Below are 16,878 nucleotides of genomic sequence, written 5' to 3' on the forward strand. Positions count from 1 at the left end.
GGAGATCCAAGGGACTGGCTGCTGTAAATATCCAAACCTCCTCCTCCTCTTCCTCCTACTACACACTTACACTAGGGAAATCTGAGTAAGACTGAGACACTGTATCAATGTCAATATCCTACGTTGTTCAATAATATTGCAAAATGTTACCAGTGGGAGAAACTAGGTAAGAAGAACACAGGACCACTCTGTAATGTTCCTTAAAGCTGCTTGTGAATCTATAATTATCTCAATAAACACTTCAATTAAAAAAATCTGGGTTCAATGATTCCTTAAAAGGTTTTACTATTGTTGTTGTTATTACAAATTCAATTTCTCTGTTTTGAGGTAATTCATTTTTTCAATTTCAGTTTTAGTAAGTTTTACTTTTGCTGTTACTTATGAAGTTCATCTAAATCTTAAAATCAGGAAATACAAATATTGATGGACATCTAATGATACAAACTAATTATTGTTAGCTGTTGCTCTTTCTTAAGTGTGATTAATAGTAGAGTTTTCATCTTGAAATATTTGTATGAAAGGTCTGTGATTTGCTTTAAAATAATCAGAAAATAATAGCAAAGTTGGAGGTATAGATGAAATTACAATCTGTTGATAAATGTTGCAGCTGGTTGATATATACACATCAGGTTTATTACATGATTCTCTCTACTTTTGTAAATGCTTGAAATATTCCATTATAAAAGACAACCACTGTTCAGTCACTAAGAACAGATAAGATTAACAGAAAAGGACTTTAAAATAGCTACTGTATGCAGCTATTTTAGGTTCACTGCAGCATTATTCACAGTGGCCAAGACATGGAAACAACCAATGTGTTCTTCAACAGATGATTGGCTAAGGAAGATGTGGCACATATATACAATGGAATACTAGTCAGCCATAAGAAAAGATGAAATGTTGCCATTTGTGACAACATAGATGGAATCTGAGAATATGATGTCAAGTGAAATAAGTCAGGCAGAAAAAGTTAAGAACCATATGATTTTACTCATATGTGGGGTATGAAAATGAAAGCATCATGTGAACAAACAAGAAAAACAAAAACTCACAGACAGACATAGACAATAGTATGGTGGTTTCCAGAAGGAAGGAAGGTAAAGGGGTGGTAAGGGATAAAGGGCGTCATATATATGGTGATAGAATATAATTTGACTTTGGGTGGTGGGCACACAATGCAATGGACAGATCATGTATCACAGAAATGTACACTTCAAACCTATATAATCTTATTGTATTAATCACTGTGACCCCAATAAATTTAATAAAAGTTTAAAAACCTAAAAAAATAGTGATTATTCTTAAAAGGAAAAAGTGAACAAAATAAGAATAAAAGGTTAAATATAAAAAATGGAAACTTTACAAATGAAAAATACAACATCTGAATAAGAAGTCCACAGGATAGCATTAAAATAAATTAGACACTGTAGGAGAAAAGTTCAGAAAGCCAGAAGACATGGCAAGAGAAACCAGCCCATCTGAAACATAGGAGCAGGGGACAAAATTTTAGAATGTGAACAAAATCCAGTGCTCTGTGGGACAATGTCACACAAGCCGATGTATATTTACCTATATTTTGAAGTTTACCAGTCACTGCTAACTACCCATGATCATTGAGGGGACAACATCTGCCTTTCTTGTTCATGACAAGAACAGGACATGGCATACAGCTATCGCCACTAAATAGTTCCAAATTTTTCTCCACAGTAGCAATATCGATTTTCATACAACATCTATTTATACATATTTTTGTTGACATCTGGCATTGTGTTCACTTCTTGCTAATATAAGGGATTGAACCTCATGAGAAACAAATATAAATTACAACTAGATATTTCCCTGATACTTTTCTAGTGATACTTGAATACATTTTGTGTTTACTGATCATTTTCATTTCTTTTACTTTGAACTCCCTGTTCACTGTAGTTTCCATTAACTATCTTTAATTACCTGCAAGCATTCTTTAGAAGTACAAGAATATCAAATGTTTTCCCACAGACTGTAATCCATTATTTATATTTATATATTTTGTCATGTGAAAATTTCATCCTTTACTGATGGGATTTTATGTTAAATAAAAAATCTTTTCTAACTCTGAAGTCCTCTACCATCTAATTGTAATTTTGTTTTATATTATTGCCCTTAATGCATTTGCAATTTATTTTAGTATATACTGTAAAGTCTCTATTTTTACAATTTCCCATGTAAATACATTGTGCCAAAATTTATAAAATCTTTGTTTTCCTTATTCCATTGATTTGTAGAGGTACCTCTGTCATATTCCAAATTCTCGCGCTGTTATGTTGCTGGACAGCCCTTTCTGTCACACTTGTAAGCTTTACCTCTGTATCAGTCATACTGCACAGTTTCTGTCATTTTCTACGTATGTGCGATAGATTGATTACATTAATGGCCTCACTCCCTATTCAACTCTCTGCAATTTGATGTTCCAGCCAGCCTCGTCCATCAAAATGTGAAATATTACACATGACATCAATACAATTTTAGTAACCAATGTAACCCCATTAAATTCAACAGAAAAGTTTTTTAAAATGTGAAATATAATTTCCTTAATCTAAATCTGAGTGCAACCATATGTTCTGCTGTAGCCAATGAAACTTTAGTAGAGTTGATGAAATCAAGTGTTCAAAACAGGCCCTGCCTAATTCCCACTGTTCTCAGGTTCCCTGCATTGTCATGAGAGAACACACCTGCAGTGCCTGGGCTACCCTGACAAGAGGTGAGATCTACTGCAGGACCATTTATGGCATCCCAGAAGGATTCCCCAAAATTCACTTTAAACAGTCTCTACTTAGTTTTATTATTAAAGTTTATCACTCTTGGCAAGACTTCCAGTAAAGAAGGCACTGTAGGCAGACATGGCTCACATTCTTGTACAACCACACCAAAATTACAACTAAATATAAGAACCACCATCACTCAGAACCATCAGAAATTGAGTTGATAGTAGTCTGATAACTATGGAATTAAAGAAACCACATCCATCCACAATGGTAAGAGGTGTGCAGACACAGAATGGGCTGGTCCCTCACCCAGATGAGGGGGATAAAAATTTGGGAGGGATATTTCAGGAGCAAGGAGTCCCAGCCCCACACCAACCCCAGCCCCGGCCCAGAGTTCCAGTGCCAGAAACATAAGTCACCACAACTTCTGGCTACAAAAATCAGCAGGGATTGAGTCAGTGGAAGAAAATTCTGGAACCCCAAGTAGTTCCTATTAAAGAACACACACACAGACTCACCTACTCAGACTCACTCCCTCTGAGCTCCAGTACCAGGGTAGCACCTTGAAAGGCACAAGTGGCATAGTGAGAGAAGTGCCTGGCATCAAGGTGAGCAGAGGCCACTGTCCCTTTTTCTAAACCCCCTGCTACCACAGAACCAGCAAGCTGAAGCCATATCTGAGACTGCATCAACCTGGCTAACACTGTTTGACCTGCCTTGGAGATCCCCAGAGTTCCTCTCCAAACAATTTATGGCCCCACCTAAGCTGCTTTTCCAAATGAATGGCTGGTCTTGGCTCATGCTGCAGAACTTCCTAAATCCTCTCCAACAAGCAACAGCTGGCCTCAGTGAGCCTCAGGCCCAGCACTGGCAGCAGCAGCTAGATTCACAGTTTGGTTTTGCCTGGGAATCTCACTGCCCAGCACATATAGCATCCATCTCAGATTGCTTTATAGCTCAGACAGGGTGGCCCAAGGCAAAACACAGGTGTTGGCTGACCTTGGCCTGCACTACCTGGAAGCCCCATGGCCAGCACACTCACTGGACAGTTACAGACCACAAAAGCACCACCACTGTGCCCATGCATAGCTGATCCTCCACAGAAGGCCGAGGTTGTTGGTCAGTGGTCACAGCCAGGCCTTGCAGCCCTTGCAGGTGGTCTGGATAAATCCCTCCCACTGATCTGCCAACAGCAACCAAGGCTCAATTACAAGAGGAGGGTGTACTCGGCCTACACAAAGAGCACACCTCGAGTACCCAGCTGCGGTGATAGGGGAGGGGTGATAGGTGTCCCTACAGGACACCTACTACATTAGTCCATACTACCAAAACATGGAGTCAAAGCAGCTCTACCTAATACATAGAAACAAACACAGGGAGGCTGCTAAAATGAGGAGAGAAAGAAACATGGCCCGAATGAAAGAACAGATCAAAATGCCAGAAAAAGAGCTAAACAAAATGGAGATTAGCAATCTATCAGATACAGAGTTGTAAACACTGGTTATAAGGATGCTCAAGAAACCTAATGAGGATCTCAACAGCATAGAAAAGATCCAGTCAGAAATGAAGGATACATTCATTGAAATAAAGAACAATTTATAGGAAACAACAGCAGAGTTGATGAAGCCGAGAATCAAATCAATGATTTGGAACATAAGGAACCAAAAACCAACCAATCAGTACAAGAAAAATAGAATCCAAAAAAATGAGGATAGTATAAGCAGTGTCTCGGACAATTTCAAGAGGTCCAACATTCACCTTATAGGGATGCCAGGAGAAGATAAAGAGCAAGAAATTGGAAATCTGTTTGAAAAAATAATGAAAGAAAACTTCCCTAATTTGGTGAAGGAAATAGACACGCAAGTTCAGAAGTACAGAGAGTCCCAAACAAGATGGATGCAAAGGGGCCTACTCCAAGACACATCATAATTAAAATGCCAAAGGCTAAAGACAAAAAGAATCTTAAAAGCAGCAGGAGAGAAGCAGTTAGTTATATACAGGGAAATTCCCATAAAACTTTCAGCTGAGTTCTCAAAAGAAATTTTGCAGGCTAGAAGGGATTGGCAAGAAATACTCAAAATCATGAAAAGCAGGGACCTACAGACAAGATTGCTCTACCCAGCAAAGCTACCATTTAGAAACAAAGGGCAGATAAAGAGTTTCCCAGACAAGGAAAATACTAAAGGAGATCACCACCAAACCATTTTTATATGAAATGTTAAAGGGACTTATTGAAGAAAAAGGAGATGCTCAAAACTATAAACAATAAAATGGCAAAAAAGTACCTAACAAAAATTGAACCTAAAAACCAAACTAAGTAAACAAGTATAACTGAGACAGCATTATGGATACAGAGAACATTTTGATTGGGGGGGTGGGGGTGTTAGGGTAATGGGCTAAAAGGTGAGGAGATTAAGAAGTACAAATAGGTAGTTACAGAATAGCCACAGGGCTGTAAATGGAGTATAGGAAATGGAGTAGTCAAAGAACTTACACACATGACCCATGGACATGAACAATGGTGCGGGAATTGCCTGAGGGAGCAGAGAGTTCTGGGTGGAGGAGGGCAAAGGGGGAAAAAATCAAGACAACTCTAATAGCATAATCAATAAAATACAATTAAAAAAATTAAGTTTATCACTCTTATAAACTGAGTTGCACATTTTCCCCCCTTTCTCTTATCTCTAAAATAGTTTTATAAATTACAGATATCCCATTCCATGAAAATTCAGTCAAACTTGTTCCTAAAGCTAAGCCTCATATTTTTCTCACTATAATTTGATTTACTGTTGTAGTCATTGGTCTTTTTAGTTTTCTACATCTTCAGTTACTTTGGGAATTTATTTTTTATTTCATCTAAGTATTAAAATTTAGTGGCTCTATAACACTCATTCTATTTCCTTTGAGGGAAAGTCATTTTTTAAAAAATGATGGATATGAGAAATGTTCCTTTCAGAGGGTATGAGGAACGAAAAATTTTCTTAGTGGTAAAGTAAAAACCTGATAACGCTATTACAAGTCTCAAAATTGAAGCCATGCTCTACAAAGCATTCCTTTTACACTGGAATTAAAAAAATACCCGAATTGTACATTTTAGGGCATTTATACAATGAATTACTTCTTGGTGTCTGCTTGCTTCCTATTCTAAGTAACACAATCTAGTATTGTATATTGTACCTTGGTACAACAAATACTTGTTAATGTGACTTACCTACCAATAATAACATCCATAATTTTACACTTATTTTCTTCCTTCTTTTCTCTCATTCATTTACATGCAAAATATTTAAGGTTACTGACTCTTGTTCTTTAGGAGTTGAATTCTTATCAGTCCTTCAAGTGACAATTTGTCTCAAGTGATAATTGAGGGTACATTAAAATAACTCTCTTAGTACATTAAAATAACAGCCCTTTGCTAAATTGGCTCTATTTTCTATGGGAGTGGCTGCAGGCGTAAGGGAAACCTGGTGGCAATAGTGCTTTCAGGGCAGATGAGGAGACAAGGAGGAAAAAGGAAAAAAGGAAAGAGTTTAGATTATGAAAAATTTGCTAAGAACATGTTTGTTTTTTTAAAAAATCACTGCGTAGATATGTATTTCATTTCTCTTGAGTAAACGTCAAGGAATAGAATTATTGAGTTAGTTATATGCCTACTGAAGTGGTGGATTACCCCGGTTAATTTTCAAATACTGAACCAGCCTTAAATGCCTGGAATGGGTCCCATTTGGATATGGTGCATAATTCTTCTCATACACTTTTTAAAATATAAGACATTCCACACTTAGAGGGAGGGTAGGGGAAGGATATTCTACACTGATTTCCCTAGCTCCCCACTTCATTTTAAAACTTAAATATTTCATTTCTTTGGCTTTGATTAAAGTCTGTAAATTATCTTGAAATACTCTCTATAAAAGATTATTCCAAGAGCTATAATATTTTTAGTACATAATACAGTCTAAGGAAAATAAGACTGAAGACTAAGACTAAGTATATTCTATTGATCAAAAATTTTATATAGGGAAAGAATAATTTCAAGATTTCTATACTAGACTTCTATAATTTTAACATTTAATGGAACGTAATGCTGTATCATCTCCCACAAATACAAATGTATGCTTCGTATTTTTCAAATTATAAAGTTCTTTACATCATAGAATGTGGTTTAAAAGAAGTAACCAATCAGTATTTCTGAAATTAGTCATTCTAAATTATCACCAGCTTTCAGACACATACTAATAACTGCACCCTAAGCAAGTAGTTTTGAAATACTCATCAGTTTTCTGGTTTAAAAAATTACTAGCAACATATTTACTGTGACTTCAATTCCTAGCATATGAGGGGGGACCCCCAAAAAACAGATTTATAAAATTGTGTATTTATTCTTATATGTTTAAACTTCAGTGACCTTTAAAGTAGCATTTGATGTAATACACCTGTCAAAATGTTCTTTTCCACCACTGAAAAGGGTTTTTGAAGCCATCAATTTTGATGCCTTTTAGTGTTTCTATAGTTTTTTGTTTCACCTCTTTCACACCGGCGAAACCTTTCCCTTTGAGGACTTTTTTTCATCCAAGGAAATAAAAAACCTTGCTGTGGTGAGACTGGATGAGTAGGGATGGTGGAGCACAGGAGTCATGCCGGTTTTGGTCAAAACTGCTGAACACTCAGGGTGGTGTGGTAAGTGCACTCACATCACACATCATGAAATGGGCAAATGTGTTGAAAGAGTCTTTAAAAAATTTCTCTGCAACCTCTCAACACAGCACCAATTGGTGTACTGATACAGATGTGTTCCTAGAACACTCACCTAGTGGGGGAAGCCTGTGCTACAAGGGGCCCGCCTCCAGAAGATAATTCTGGGTTCTTTTTGGGTCCGTCCCCCCCTTGTAGATAGAGATGGATCAACTCCCATCCATCTCTAAATTGGTGGTCATCTGAATACTAAAAATGTAAATTACTTCAAAATTTGATAAATAATACTTCCATTTACTAATCTTTTTCTTTTTACTATAATAATACTTGGTATACAGTAGCATTTGTTATGTGGTGGTTTATTATTTATATCAGTCTATACTATTGCATCCCTCACTGATTTTATGTAGGGCTCCTCCTTATGTTTAGCATTTTTCCATTTAGCAATTATTTGTTGACCGCCTACTATTACCCCAGTATTCTAGAAGCTGGGAAAACACTGGTGCAGGAAAGTGACATTCTGATCTAATAATTCCTCCTTATGCTTAATTTAGACCTTTCTTGACACTGCTAGTCCTAGAATGTTCTGTGCTACCATTTATTTTATGTTATTCTCCCCCTCCCCAGTTTAAATCTTACCTAGGTCTTTATTTATTTTTAATTTTGTTAAAAAAAACCCCTTTTAATTGAATTTATTAGAGTGACATTGGTTAATAAGATTACATATGTTTCGGGCCCTGGCCAGGTGGCTCAGCTGACATCCCACACAACAAAAGGTTGTGGGTTTGATCCCTACTCAGTGCACCCACATACTTAGGTTGCAGGTTTGATCCCTGGTGGGGTCTTTACAGGAGGCAACCGATAGATTTTTCTCTCTCACACCTATGTTTCTCTCTCTCCCTTTCTCTCTCCATCCCCTTCCATTTCTCTTTTCCCCTTACCCTCTCTCTAAAAATCAATAAAGATATCCTTGAGTGAGGGTTTTAAAAAATATATATACAGTTTTTTGGGGTACAATTCTGTAATACATCATCTGTATGTTGTATTCTGTGTCTACCACTCCAAGAGTATATTACTCTAATTTCCTTGTTTCACTTACCAACTAATCATGCTAAAGAGCTAATGATTACTAAGGGGCTCCACAATAAGACTGTCATTTTCTTGCAAGGTGGGTAGAGTTTTTTATTAATTTGTGTACAATGGATGCTCCTAGTGCCTGATTGATAATCATTCACTTAAATGCATGGAGTAGACACACATAAGTATTATTTGGTGAATATTTGCTTGGATGGAAATAAAAATGAGTCCATAATATAGTTTTCTCCCATTGTTCACAAGTATACAGTATATTTCAGCTCCCCTTTATAGCTATCCTAGGAACCTGCTTCCTAATGGTTTTACAGGGAACAGAGGCAATTTCAAGTACAAATAGCTAACTTCATTTTTGTTTTATTTTATATTTTTCCTGCTTATCTCTCCAGAATCAACTAATGCCACTCTGCTCCAGATGGCTGGTGACAAAGAGGCTCTCCTTGACCAAATTTTAATCAGGATCCTCTGAGCCCTCTTATTTTTTTATTCCCACCCTGCAATCCCCCCCCTCCCATTTAGCAACCATCAGCTTTTCTCTATTATCCATGCATCTGTTTGTTTTGATTTTTTAGATTCCACATGTAAGTGAAATCATATGACATGTCTTTCTCTGTCTTATTTCACTGAGCAAAATAACCTCTAGGCCCATCCATATTGTTGTAAAGGGCAAGATTTCATTCATTTTTAGTGCTGAACAGTATTTTATTTTATATACAAAAGTAAATTGGAAAAAAATATAAATGAATTCAATCAAATAATAATTAAATTAAAAACATTTTATTTAAAACACAATATATAACAGAACATTTTTAACTGCAAAGTTAAATGACTCATTTTAAAAAGGTTAAATATAGGTATTTTCAATCTGCAGCTTAGAATCCCCAAATACAGAGGGCGAAATAAAGTTATACACAACAGTAAGATTGGTTAAGACCCCTAAGCCCCACAAGCCCTGCACTGTTCAAAGGCCAACCAAACTACCTTTAAACCTAAAATGTATTTGCTATTGACAACTGAAACTCACTAGGGCATTAATTACTATAAGACTAAACTGAACCTATAGTGAATATAAATACATTATATACACATATATAAATCCTCCTTAAAGAGGATTTATTTCTTAAAACTTCAGTGTTAATTTAATCATTTTCCTACAAAGTATACAATTTAATTGTTTGATGTGGCTTGCCCACAACTAAGATATTAGGATTCAGTAAATGAAGGCATTCAATAAATTTATAATTTTATTTTAAAGGAACTTTTGTTTTTTTATGGAGATGGGCAGACACAGTAGTTATTTCATTTGCCAAAGTAAACTGTTCATTTTGAAGACAGGATGATTCTCTTAATCTTTCCTCAAGTGGTTTTCATAACAAGTCTTGAAATGTAGGAAAACTGACATACTAGGATTACTGCTGGATGCTCACATCATGAAGACGAAAAGTAGCTTTAGAACCAATGACTATGATATGTCATTACCAGGTATTTCCTTAGCACTACTGCACTAATTTTTTGAGGCTTGTTTATAAAGATTTTCTCTAATTGTCATGAAGAATTATTAAATATGATTGAGAATTGAGTACTCATTGAAGTCTTATCTTTGAGCAGAGCATTTAAAATTTATCCTCGTTATTTTCCCATATGCTCATTCTAAAACTTTCAAGTGTCTACTTCTCTCTCACCCCAAGGTAAGCAGTGAACATTTTGAAATATATCTTTCACTTACTTCAATGTATATCAAACTAAACAAAGACTACACATCCCAGGAAAACAGTGGTCTTATCATTCTTATATCTCATCATTAACTATATTTCTAGCTCCCAATAAAGCACTTGGTACAGAGTGGTCTCTCAATAAATTAAATAATTTATTCATGTTCAATTCACTTATAATGTTCCACAATTTTTTCCCTTTAGGTACACTGTAAATATTTCATGTTAGTATTGATGGAGCTACAGTAGTGATATATCAAACTGTGTAATCAACAATGGACATTACAGTTGTTGCTAGTTTCTCACCATTACAATCAACAGGGCAAAAATATAAATACATAAATTTAAGGATATATGAATATGTACATGCACACATCACAGCTTTTTAACTAAAAGGTCATTTTAATTCTTTTACACTAATTTCTACCTTGCTAATAGAGATAACTTATACATAAATTTTACATATAGGGAAGCTAATATGACAATACATTATAATCTGACTTTTTAGTTAAAACACAACAGAAATCTTAATAATATAACATGTTCCCAAGTACAAAACCTGGGGGGGGGTGAGGGGGAGTAGAACATCTTACCATTCTTGCTGACATCCAGTTCCCTGAGATTAATGAGATTTGCAATAGATGCTGGTAGTGTTGTTAAATCATTGTCTGGCAAACTCAGTTTGTGTAGAGATTGACAGTTAAAAAGTTGCTATTGAAACAAGGGAAGAAAGACCCATGATTGTTTCTTAAGTTTCCTGAAATATTTCATTTATTAACCTTTATATAAATAAATACTATTATTTAAAAGAGAATGAGTTATACCTACACAAATACCAGGGAAGAGTTCTTATTGTTTTATGCTTTTATGAATTTGAACTCAATCAAACTGCTCAGAATGATTTACCATCCTCAAACTTCTACTCTAAGCAAAATGCACTTAGTGAGAATAAGTATATAGTTGTATTCTCTGATGAGGTATTAAAAAATAGGTGGTTGTTAAATACTGTAAAGTTTGGAGCTTGTATTTCAAGCACCCTTATTTCCAAAATAAAAATTTTCATAAATTAAATTTAAGTAAGTACAATTGAGCTAAAATTACTCAGAATAGCCTTGGCTGGGTAGCTAAGTTGGTTTGAGCTTCCTAATACACCAAGGTTGCATGTTCAATCCCCAGTCAGGGCACATACAAGAAGCAACCAATGAATGCATAAGTGGAACAACAAATTGATGTTTTTCTCCTCTCTCTAACACTCCTTCCCTTGCTCCCTCTCTAAAAATCAATTAAAAATTTAAAAATAATAAATAAAATTACTCAAAGAATTCTGATATGGAAGAACAACATAAAAATGGAAGCAAATATTTTGTTTTGCTAAAATTACAATAACTAAATGTGACCTTAAAATATATTTACCAAAAGTAGTAGGTAAATGGGCCACTTCTAAGTTTCATACCAAGATACCTGTATAGAGCACAGAGGATTTTTAGGGTAGTGCAAATAAGCTTGTTTGACTCCATAATAATGGATACGCATCATTCATTATACATTTGTCCAAACCCACAGAATGTACAGTATCAAAAGTAAAGCCTAATATAAACTATCAACTTTGGGTGATTACGATTTTCAAGACAGGTTCCTCAGCTGTTAACATATGCACCATTTTGGTGGGAGATACGGATAAAATGCTCCAGGGCATGCATGTGTGGGGACAGAGTAGGTAAATGAGAAATCTTTCTACCTTCCTCTTGATATTGTTGTAACCGTGAAACTGTTATAAAAAAGTAAAAGTCTTTAGAACTAAACAACAAGAAAAAACAGTTGTCAGAATGGCATAATGAATAATGGATGCTATTTAAGAACATACTTCCAAAAGTGGAAAATTTTTAGGTGTAAATGATTCAGTTATTTGCACTATCATAGCAAGCCTCTCTTTCCAACAATCCCCTGACTGAGGCCCTACTGGTGTTGATTAGTAAAAGGGACTAATCTTACTTAGTCTTCTTCCACATTCTCCAGAACTAGCTATGAAAGATAAATTATTTGCTTCACAACATAAAAGGAAAAAGTACATTATGAAGCACCTTATCACAACCTAGGGAAGTAATTCATAAACATGCAAACCACAACCTTTAATATTTTATCCGTATCCATATACAGATTTCTTTATAAGATAACCTGGGATGGCACTGGATTTTAAAATGTTTTCACTACTGGCCACCAAAAAAAGCCTTTTTCAAAACACTGCCATCCAGTAGGTACACACACACACAAATCTGAAACAAATATTCATATAATAATGGGTACATGCAACACACTCTATTTTCTATTCCATTAAAGATAGGGTTGTCAGATAAAATACAGGATGCCTGATTAAATTTGGATTTCAGATAAGGAATAATGTTTAAGTAAACCTATGTCCTATATATTGCATAAGACACACTTATATTGAAAAATTATTATTTATCTGAAAATTGTTTAACTGGGTATGCTATATTTTTACGTTCTAGATTTGCCAGTCCAAATCAGGGTCTGTTACTTGGAAATGCACACATACTAAATTGATTTTTAAGCCACCCATGTGTCCAGGCACAGTTTGAAAATCACTGTTTGGGCAATAAATGATTCTAACAATTAAATTAAGGCTATTGCAGCTTTTCCATTAAAAAATAAAAACAAGAAATTGAATAGAGAGAGAATACAGAGGGATTAAGATTTAAGGGAAAAAAGTACTCACTGAAAAATTTTAGCTAATAAATTGGTAATATGAGATGTTGCAAGGCCACAAACCAACTTGCTCCTTCTAGTTGTTACTATGTTTCAGAAATATTTAGACCTCGTAAACCTTTCCAAACAAAATGGAGTAAGCAGAATACTACCTCAAAAAAGGTGTTTAACAACCAAATTATAATGTGATGATTTTTTTTAATGTATTTTGAAATTAGAAAAAACTATCTTTTTTTTGTTTGAACTGATTTTAGAGAGAGGAAGGAAGGGCAGAAGAGAGAAATATCAATTTGTTGCTCCACTTATATATGCATTTATTGGTTGATTCTCATATGTGCCCTGACCAAGGATTAAACCTGCAACCTCAATTTATTGGGGATGCTGCTCCAACCCAACTGAACTACCCAGCTAGGGCAAAAAGAAAACTAATTTCAATTTTTTGTCTAATTATGTCTATTGCCTGCAGATGTTGCATTGTCTTATTATGTACCTTAGTGGCTACAACAACACTGGAATTAAATACAAAACTTTTGAGTTATAGTAGAACCTCAGTTCTCAAACTTAGTTTGTTCCAAAAAAAGGTTTGAGAAGTGATTTGTTCAAAAACAGAATCGTACTCATACCGGTGCATTCTCTCCCTTGTTGCCAGAGAGACCTGAGATTGATCATACAGGTATCAGCATAAAAGAGTTGTTGGGTCAAGAACCAAAGTTTTGTTTGACAACCAAGACATTTTTTTTCTGTGAACAACTTGGTGGGGAGTCAAACTGTTCAAGATGGGGGAATTGAGGTTTGACTGTATTTCCACAAGTATTCAACCAATTAGCATGAAGAGATAGAGGCTAAAAATTTGATTTGAAAAATATGTGAATTTTGCTGCATTCCTTAAGATAAAATTAAACCAAAAAAAAGGGAAACAGCGCATACATATATATCAGCAGCATTATGGCAACATTAGGAATATCATATTCTAGGCATAAAAATAACCAAAAAGAATTCTTGAACGACCATATTAACATACCTTTGGAAGCTCTTCAATCTGATTAGCATCCAAATAGAGCTCCTCCAAAGTTTTTTCAAAAGTAAAAATCTCTTTGGGAACCTGTTCCAAACTGCAATGAGAATAATCAAGAGTAGTAACAGTCTCCTCCTCCCCTCGCAGGCATCGACAGGGTACCAACCGCACAAACAAACTTCGTTTTGTAGTCATTTTTAGACACTGCAATATTCAAATAAAAATAAACCTAGTTAAAACATACATGTTATAACTAATAACTTTTCAAAACAAATTATTCCAATTCATTTATCACACTTTATATATCACAAATACCTCCACTCCTACACTCAATGAAATGCACTTAACATTGCCGTACTATACAATTTATATACACTGAATTTCAAATTGAACTCAAGCACTTCTGTACTTTACAAAATGACCCATTAAATAATCATTTATATGCTTCTAGAAGAACCATACTTTATGAGTTTTAATCATCCTCAACAAAATAACTACTAATACAACAAAGATATTTCTTTAATTTTTGACTTAGAGCTGTTTCTTAATTAAGAACCTGACTACTTGCAGTTTTGAGTGAGAAATGAGAATGCAAAGATATTTTCAGGTATTCCTCACCAGATATCAGAATCAATCACCCTTTAACTTTTCTACAACTCTTTCACATCAAAACTCCAATTTCTGTCAATTGTATTTTGTTTCAACAAAGTAGTAGTCTTTTAATTTTCTAAAGAACCTTATATGTCTTCCAGTCGTTAAAGGTTATACACTAGAGAATAAAACTTGCTTCAGTAATGTACAGACTTCCTTATTTCAAACTAACCAGGGGAAAGGTTCAATTCTGAGCTAGTGAAAATTCTCAAGGCTGATTTTATTAAGAACACAATGTACGTATACAGGTTAATTCTAACTGGGCTAAGATTATATTAGCCAAGAAAAGCCCACTTCAATAAATAACTGCTTGTTAGTGTTATCAAAACTTTGTAAAGTAATAAATTCTTGATAGACTATTAGATTACTTCTAACCAGGCACAGGACTAGGTAGAAGACAGAAAGGCAAATGGCTCTAGCACAAAATGTAAGGAGGCACTACAAAAAAAAAATCTAATCACATTTAATATTTACAATGCAATGAATTTTTTAAAAATCTAAAACAATCCATTTATGAAAATGGTTAATTTTTAAATAAAAATAGGATTAGTATTACTGATTTTTTTCTTTTGCCTCAGTTTCCAATAGGGCTCTGCAAGGCACTGCTTCTCACTCTTCTGATTCAAATTATATGGTATTCAAAAAGTATTTATCAACAATAGGATAAGTACTTACCCAGGAATTTTGTTAAAGATCTGATTACTCTTACTCAATTACCAAGTGCCGTGCAATGTGCTAAGTTCTTTAGATAAACTACATGTATTATTCTCATTTCATTCTCATCCGCCTTTTTAAGAAATGCACTATTATCCCTATTTTTCAAATTTATTCTGTGCTCTTACTACACTATGTTGCTTCTCAATATATAAAGATATACTTGAACTCTGGTGCTCAAAATGATTCAAATACAATAGGTCTTTACTACATATTTCTTTAGGATTTACAAGTGAACTACTCAGGGGTTCAGGACATAGTACATTCAAATATGGCACCTTGACTACTTCAAATGAAGGAATTTGAGAAAACAGCAGAAATAGCAAGGCAGATATGACCTTGCCCTACCATTCTCCCCTGAAGAGGGCATAATTCTTCAGGTGAAAGGCACCCTTCTGTACTCAGAGGAAAAAAACAGCCTTATCTCTGAAGACAAAGGAGAAGAATCCTAACAAACTGGACTTGCTACATTCCCCTGGTTTTATCAATTACAGTACTACATTTGTCCCAATTTTTTCCCCTTTGACTGCCTCTACCCAGCACCCCGCACTTCTTCAAACAATCCTACTACCATTGTTCAAGTCCTTGGGTCATGTGTATAAGATCTTTGGATATTCCATTACCAACACTGTACTTTACAGCCCAATGGCTATCCTGTAACTACCTATTTGCACCTCTTAATCCCCTCACATCTTCACCCATTTCCCCCAAACCCTGCTTCCATCTGGCAACCATCAAAACGCTCTCTGTATCCATAATTCTGTCTCTTTCTTGAATGCTTAGTTTGTTTTTAGATTCAACTCTTGATAGTTATATATTTATTGCCATTTTAATGTTCATAGTTTTGATCTTGTTAAATAACTCCCTTTAACATTTCATATAATAATGGGTTGATGATGATGAACTCCTTTAGTTTTTTATTGTCTGGGAAGTTTGTTATTGTTTTTCTCTGCCCCTTGATTCTAAATGAATCAAGGTGCTGGGTAGAGCATTCTTGGCTACATGTCGCTGCTTTTCATAACTTTGAATAAATTTTTGCCAATACCTTCTAGCCTGCAGTTTCTTTTGAGAAATCATCTGATAGTCTTAAGGGAACTCCCCTGTAGATAGACACCTGCTTTTCTCTTGATGCTATTAAGATTCTCTTTTTATCTTTAACCTTTGGCATTTTAATTATGATGTGTCTTGGAGTGTGCCTCTTTGCATCCATCTTGTTTGGGACTCTCTTGGCTTCCTGGACTAGCGTGTTTATTTCCTTCACCCAATTAGATAAGTTTTCTTTCATTATTTTTTCAAATAGACTACTAATTTCTTGCTTCTTCTCTTGTCCTTCTAGCTCCTGATGAGGCAAATGTTGGAACACTTAAAGTTGCCCCAGAGGCTGCTTATGCTATCCTCATTTTTTGTATTATTTTTACTTCTTGTTGTTATGATTGGTTTTTTGCTTCCTTATGTTCCAAATCATTGATTTGATTCTCGGCTTCATCCACTAAACTGTTGTTTCCCTGTAAATTGTTACGTATTTCAGTTACTG

General features: G+C 35.0%; 1 protein-coding gene across 11 annotated transcripts in view; it reads right to left on the reverse strand.

Annotated features, from left to right (window-relative positions):
- The window catches only part of ERBIN (erbb2 interacting protein), a 124,651-nt gene that overhangs the window by 53,561 nt on the left and 54,212 nt on the right, over positions 1–16,878 (reverse strand). For all 11 annotated transcript variants that reach the window (XM_053913168.2, XM_053913156.2, XM_053913143.2 and 8 more), the window contains 2 exons: positions 13,986–14,183; positions 10,834–10,951 (listed from right to left, as the gene is read on the reverse strand). In XM_053913168.2, the coding sequence (XP_053769143.1) occupies positions 10,834–10,951; positions 13,986–14,174 (307 nt within the window). In that variant the 5' untranslated portion in view covers positions 14,175–14,183. The remainder of the gene's footprint in view (positions 1–10,833; positions 10,952–13,985; positions 14,184–16,878) is intronic.

This window comes from Desmodus rotundus, chromosome 1 (assembly GCF_022682495.2).
Source record: "Desmodus rotundus isolate HL8 chromosome 1, HLdesRot8A.1, whole genome shotgun sequence".
Classification (NCBI taxonomy): Eukaryota; Metazoa; Chordata; class Mammalia; order Chiroptera; family Phyllostomidae; genus Desmodus; species Desmodus rotundus.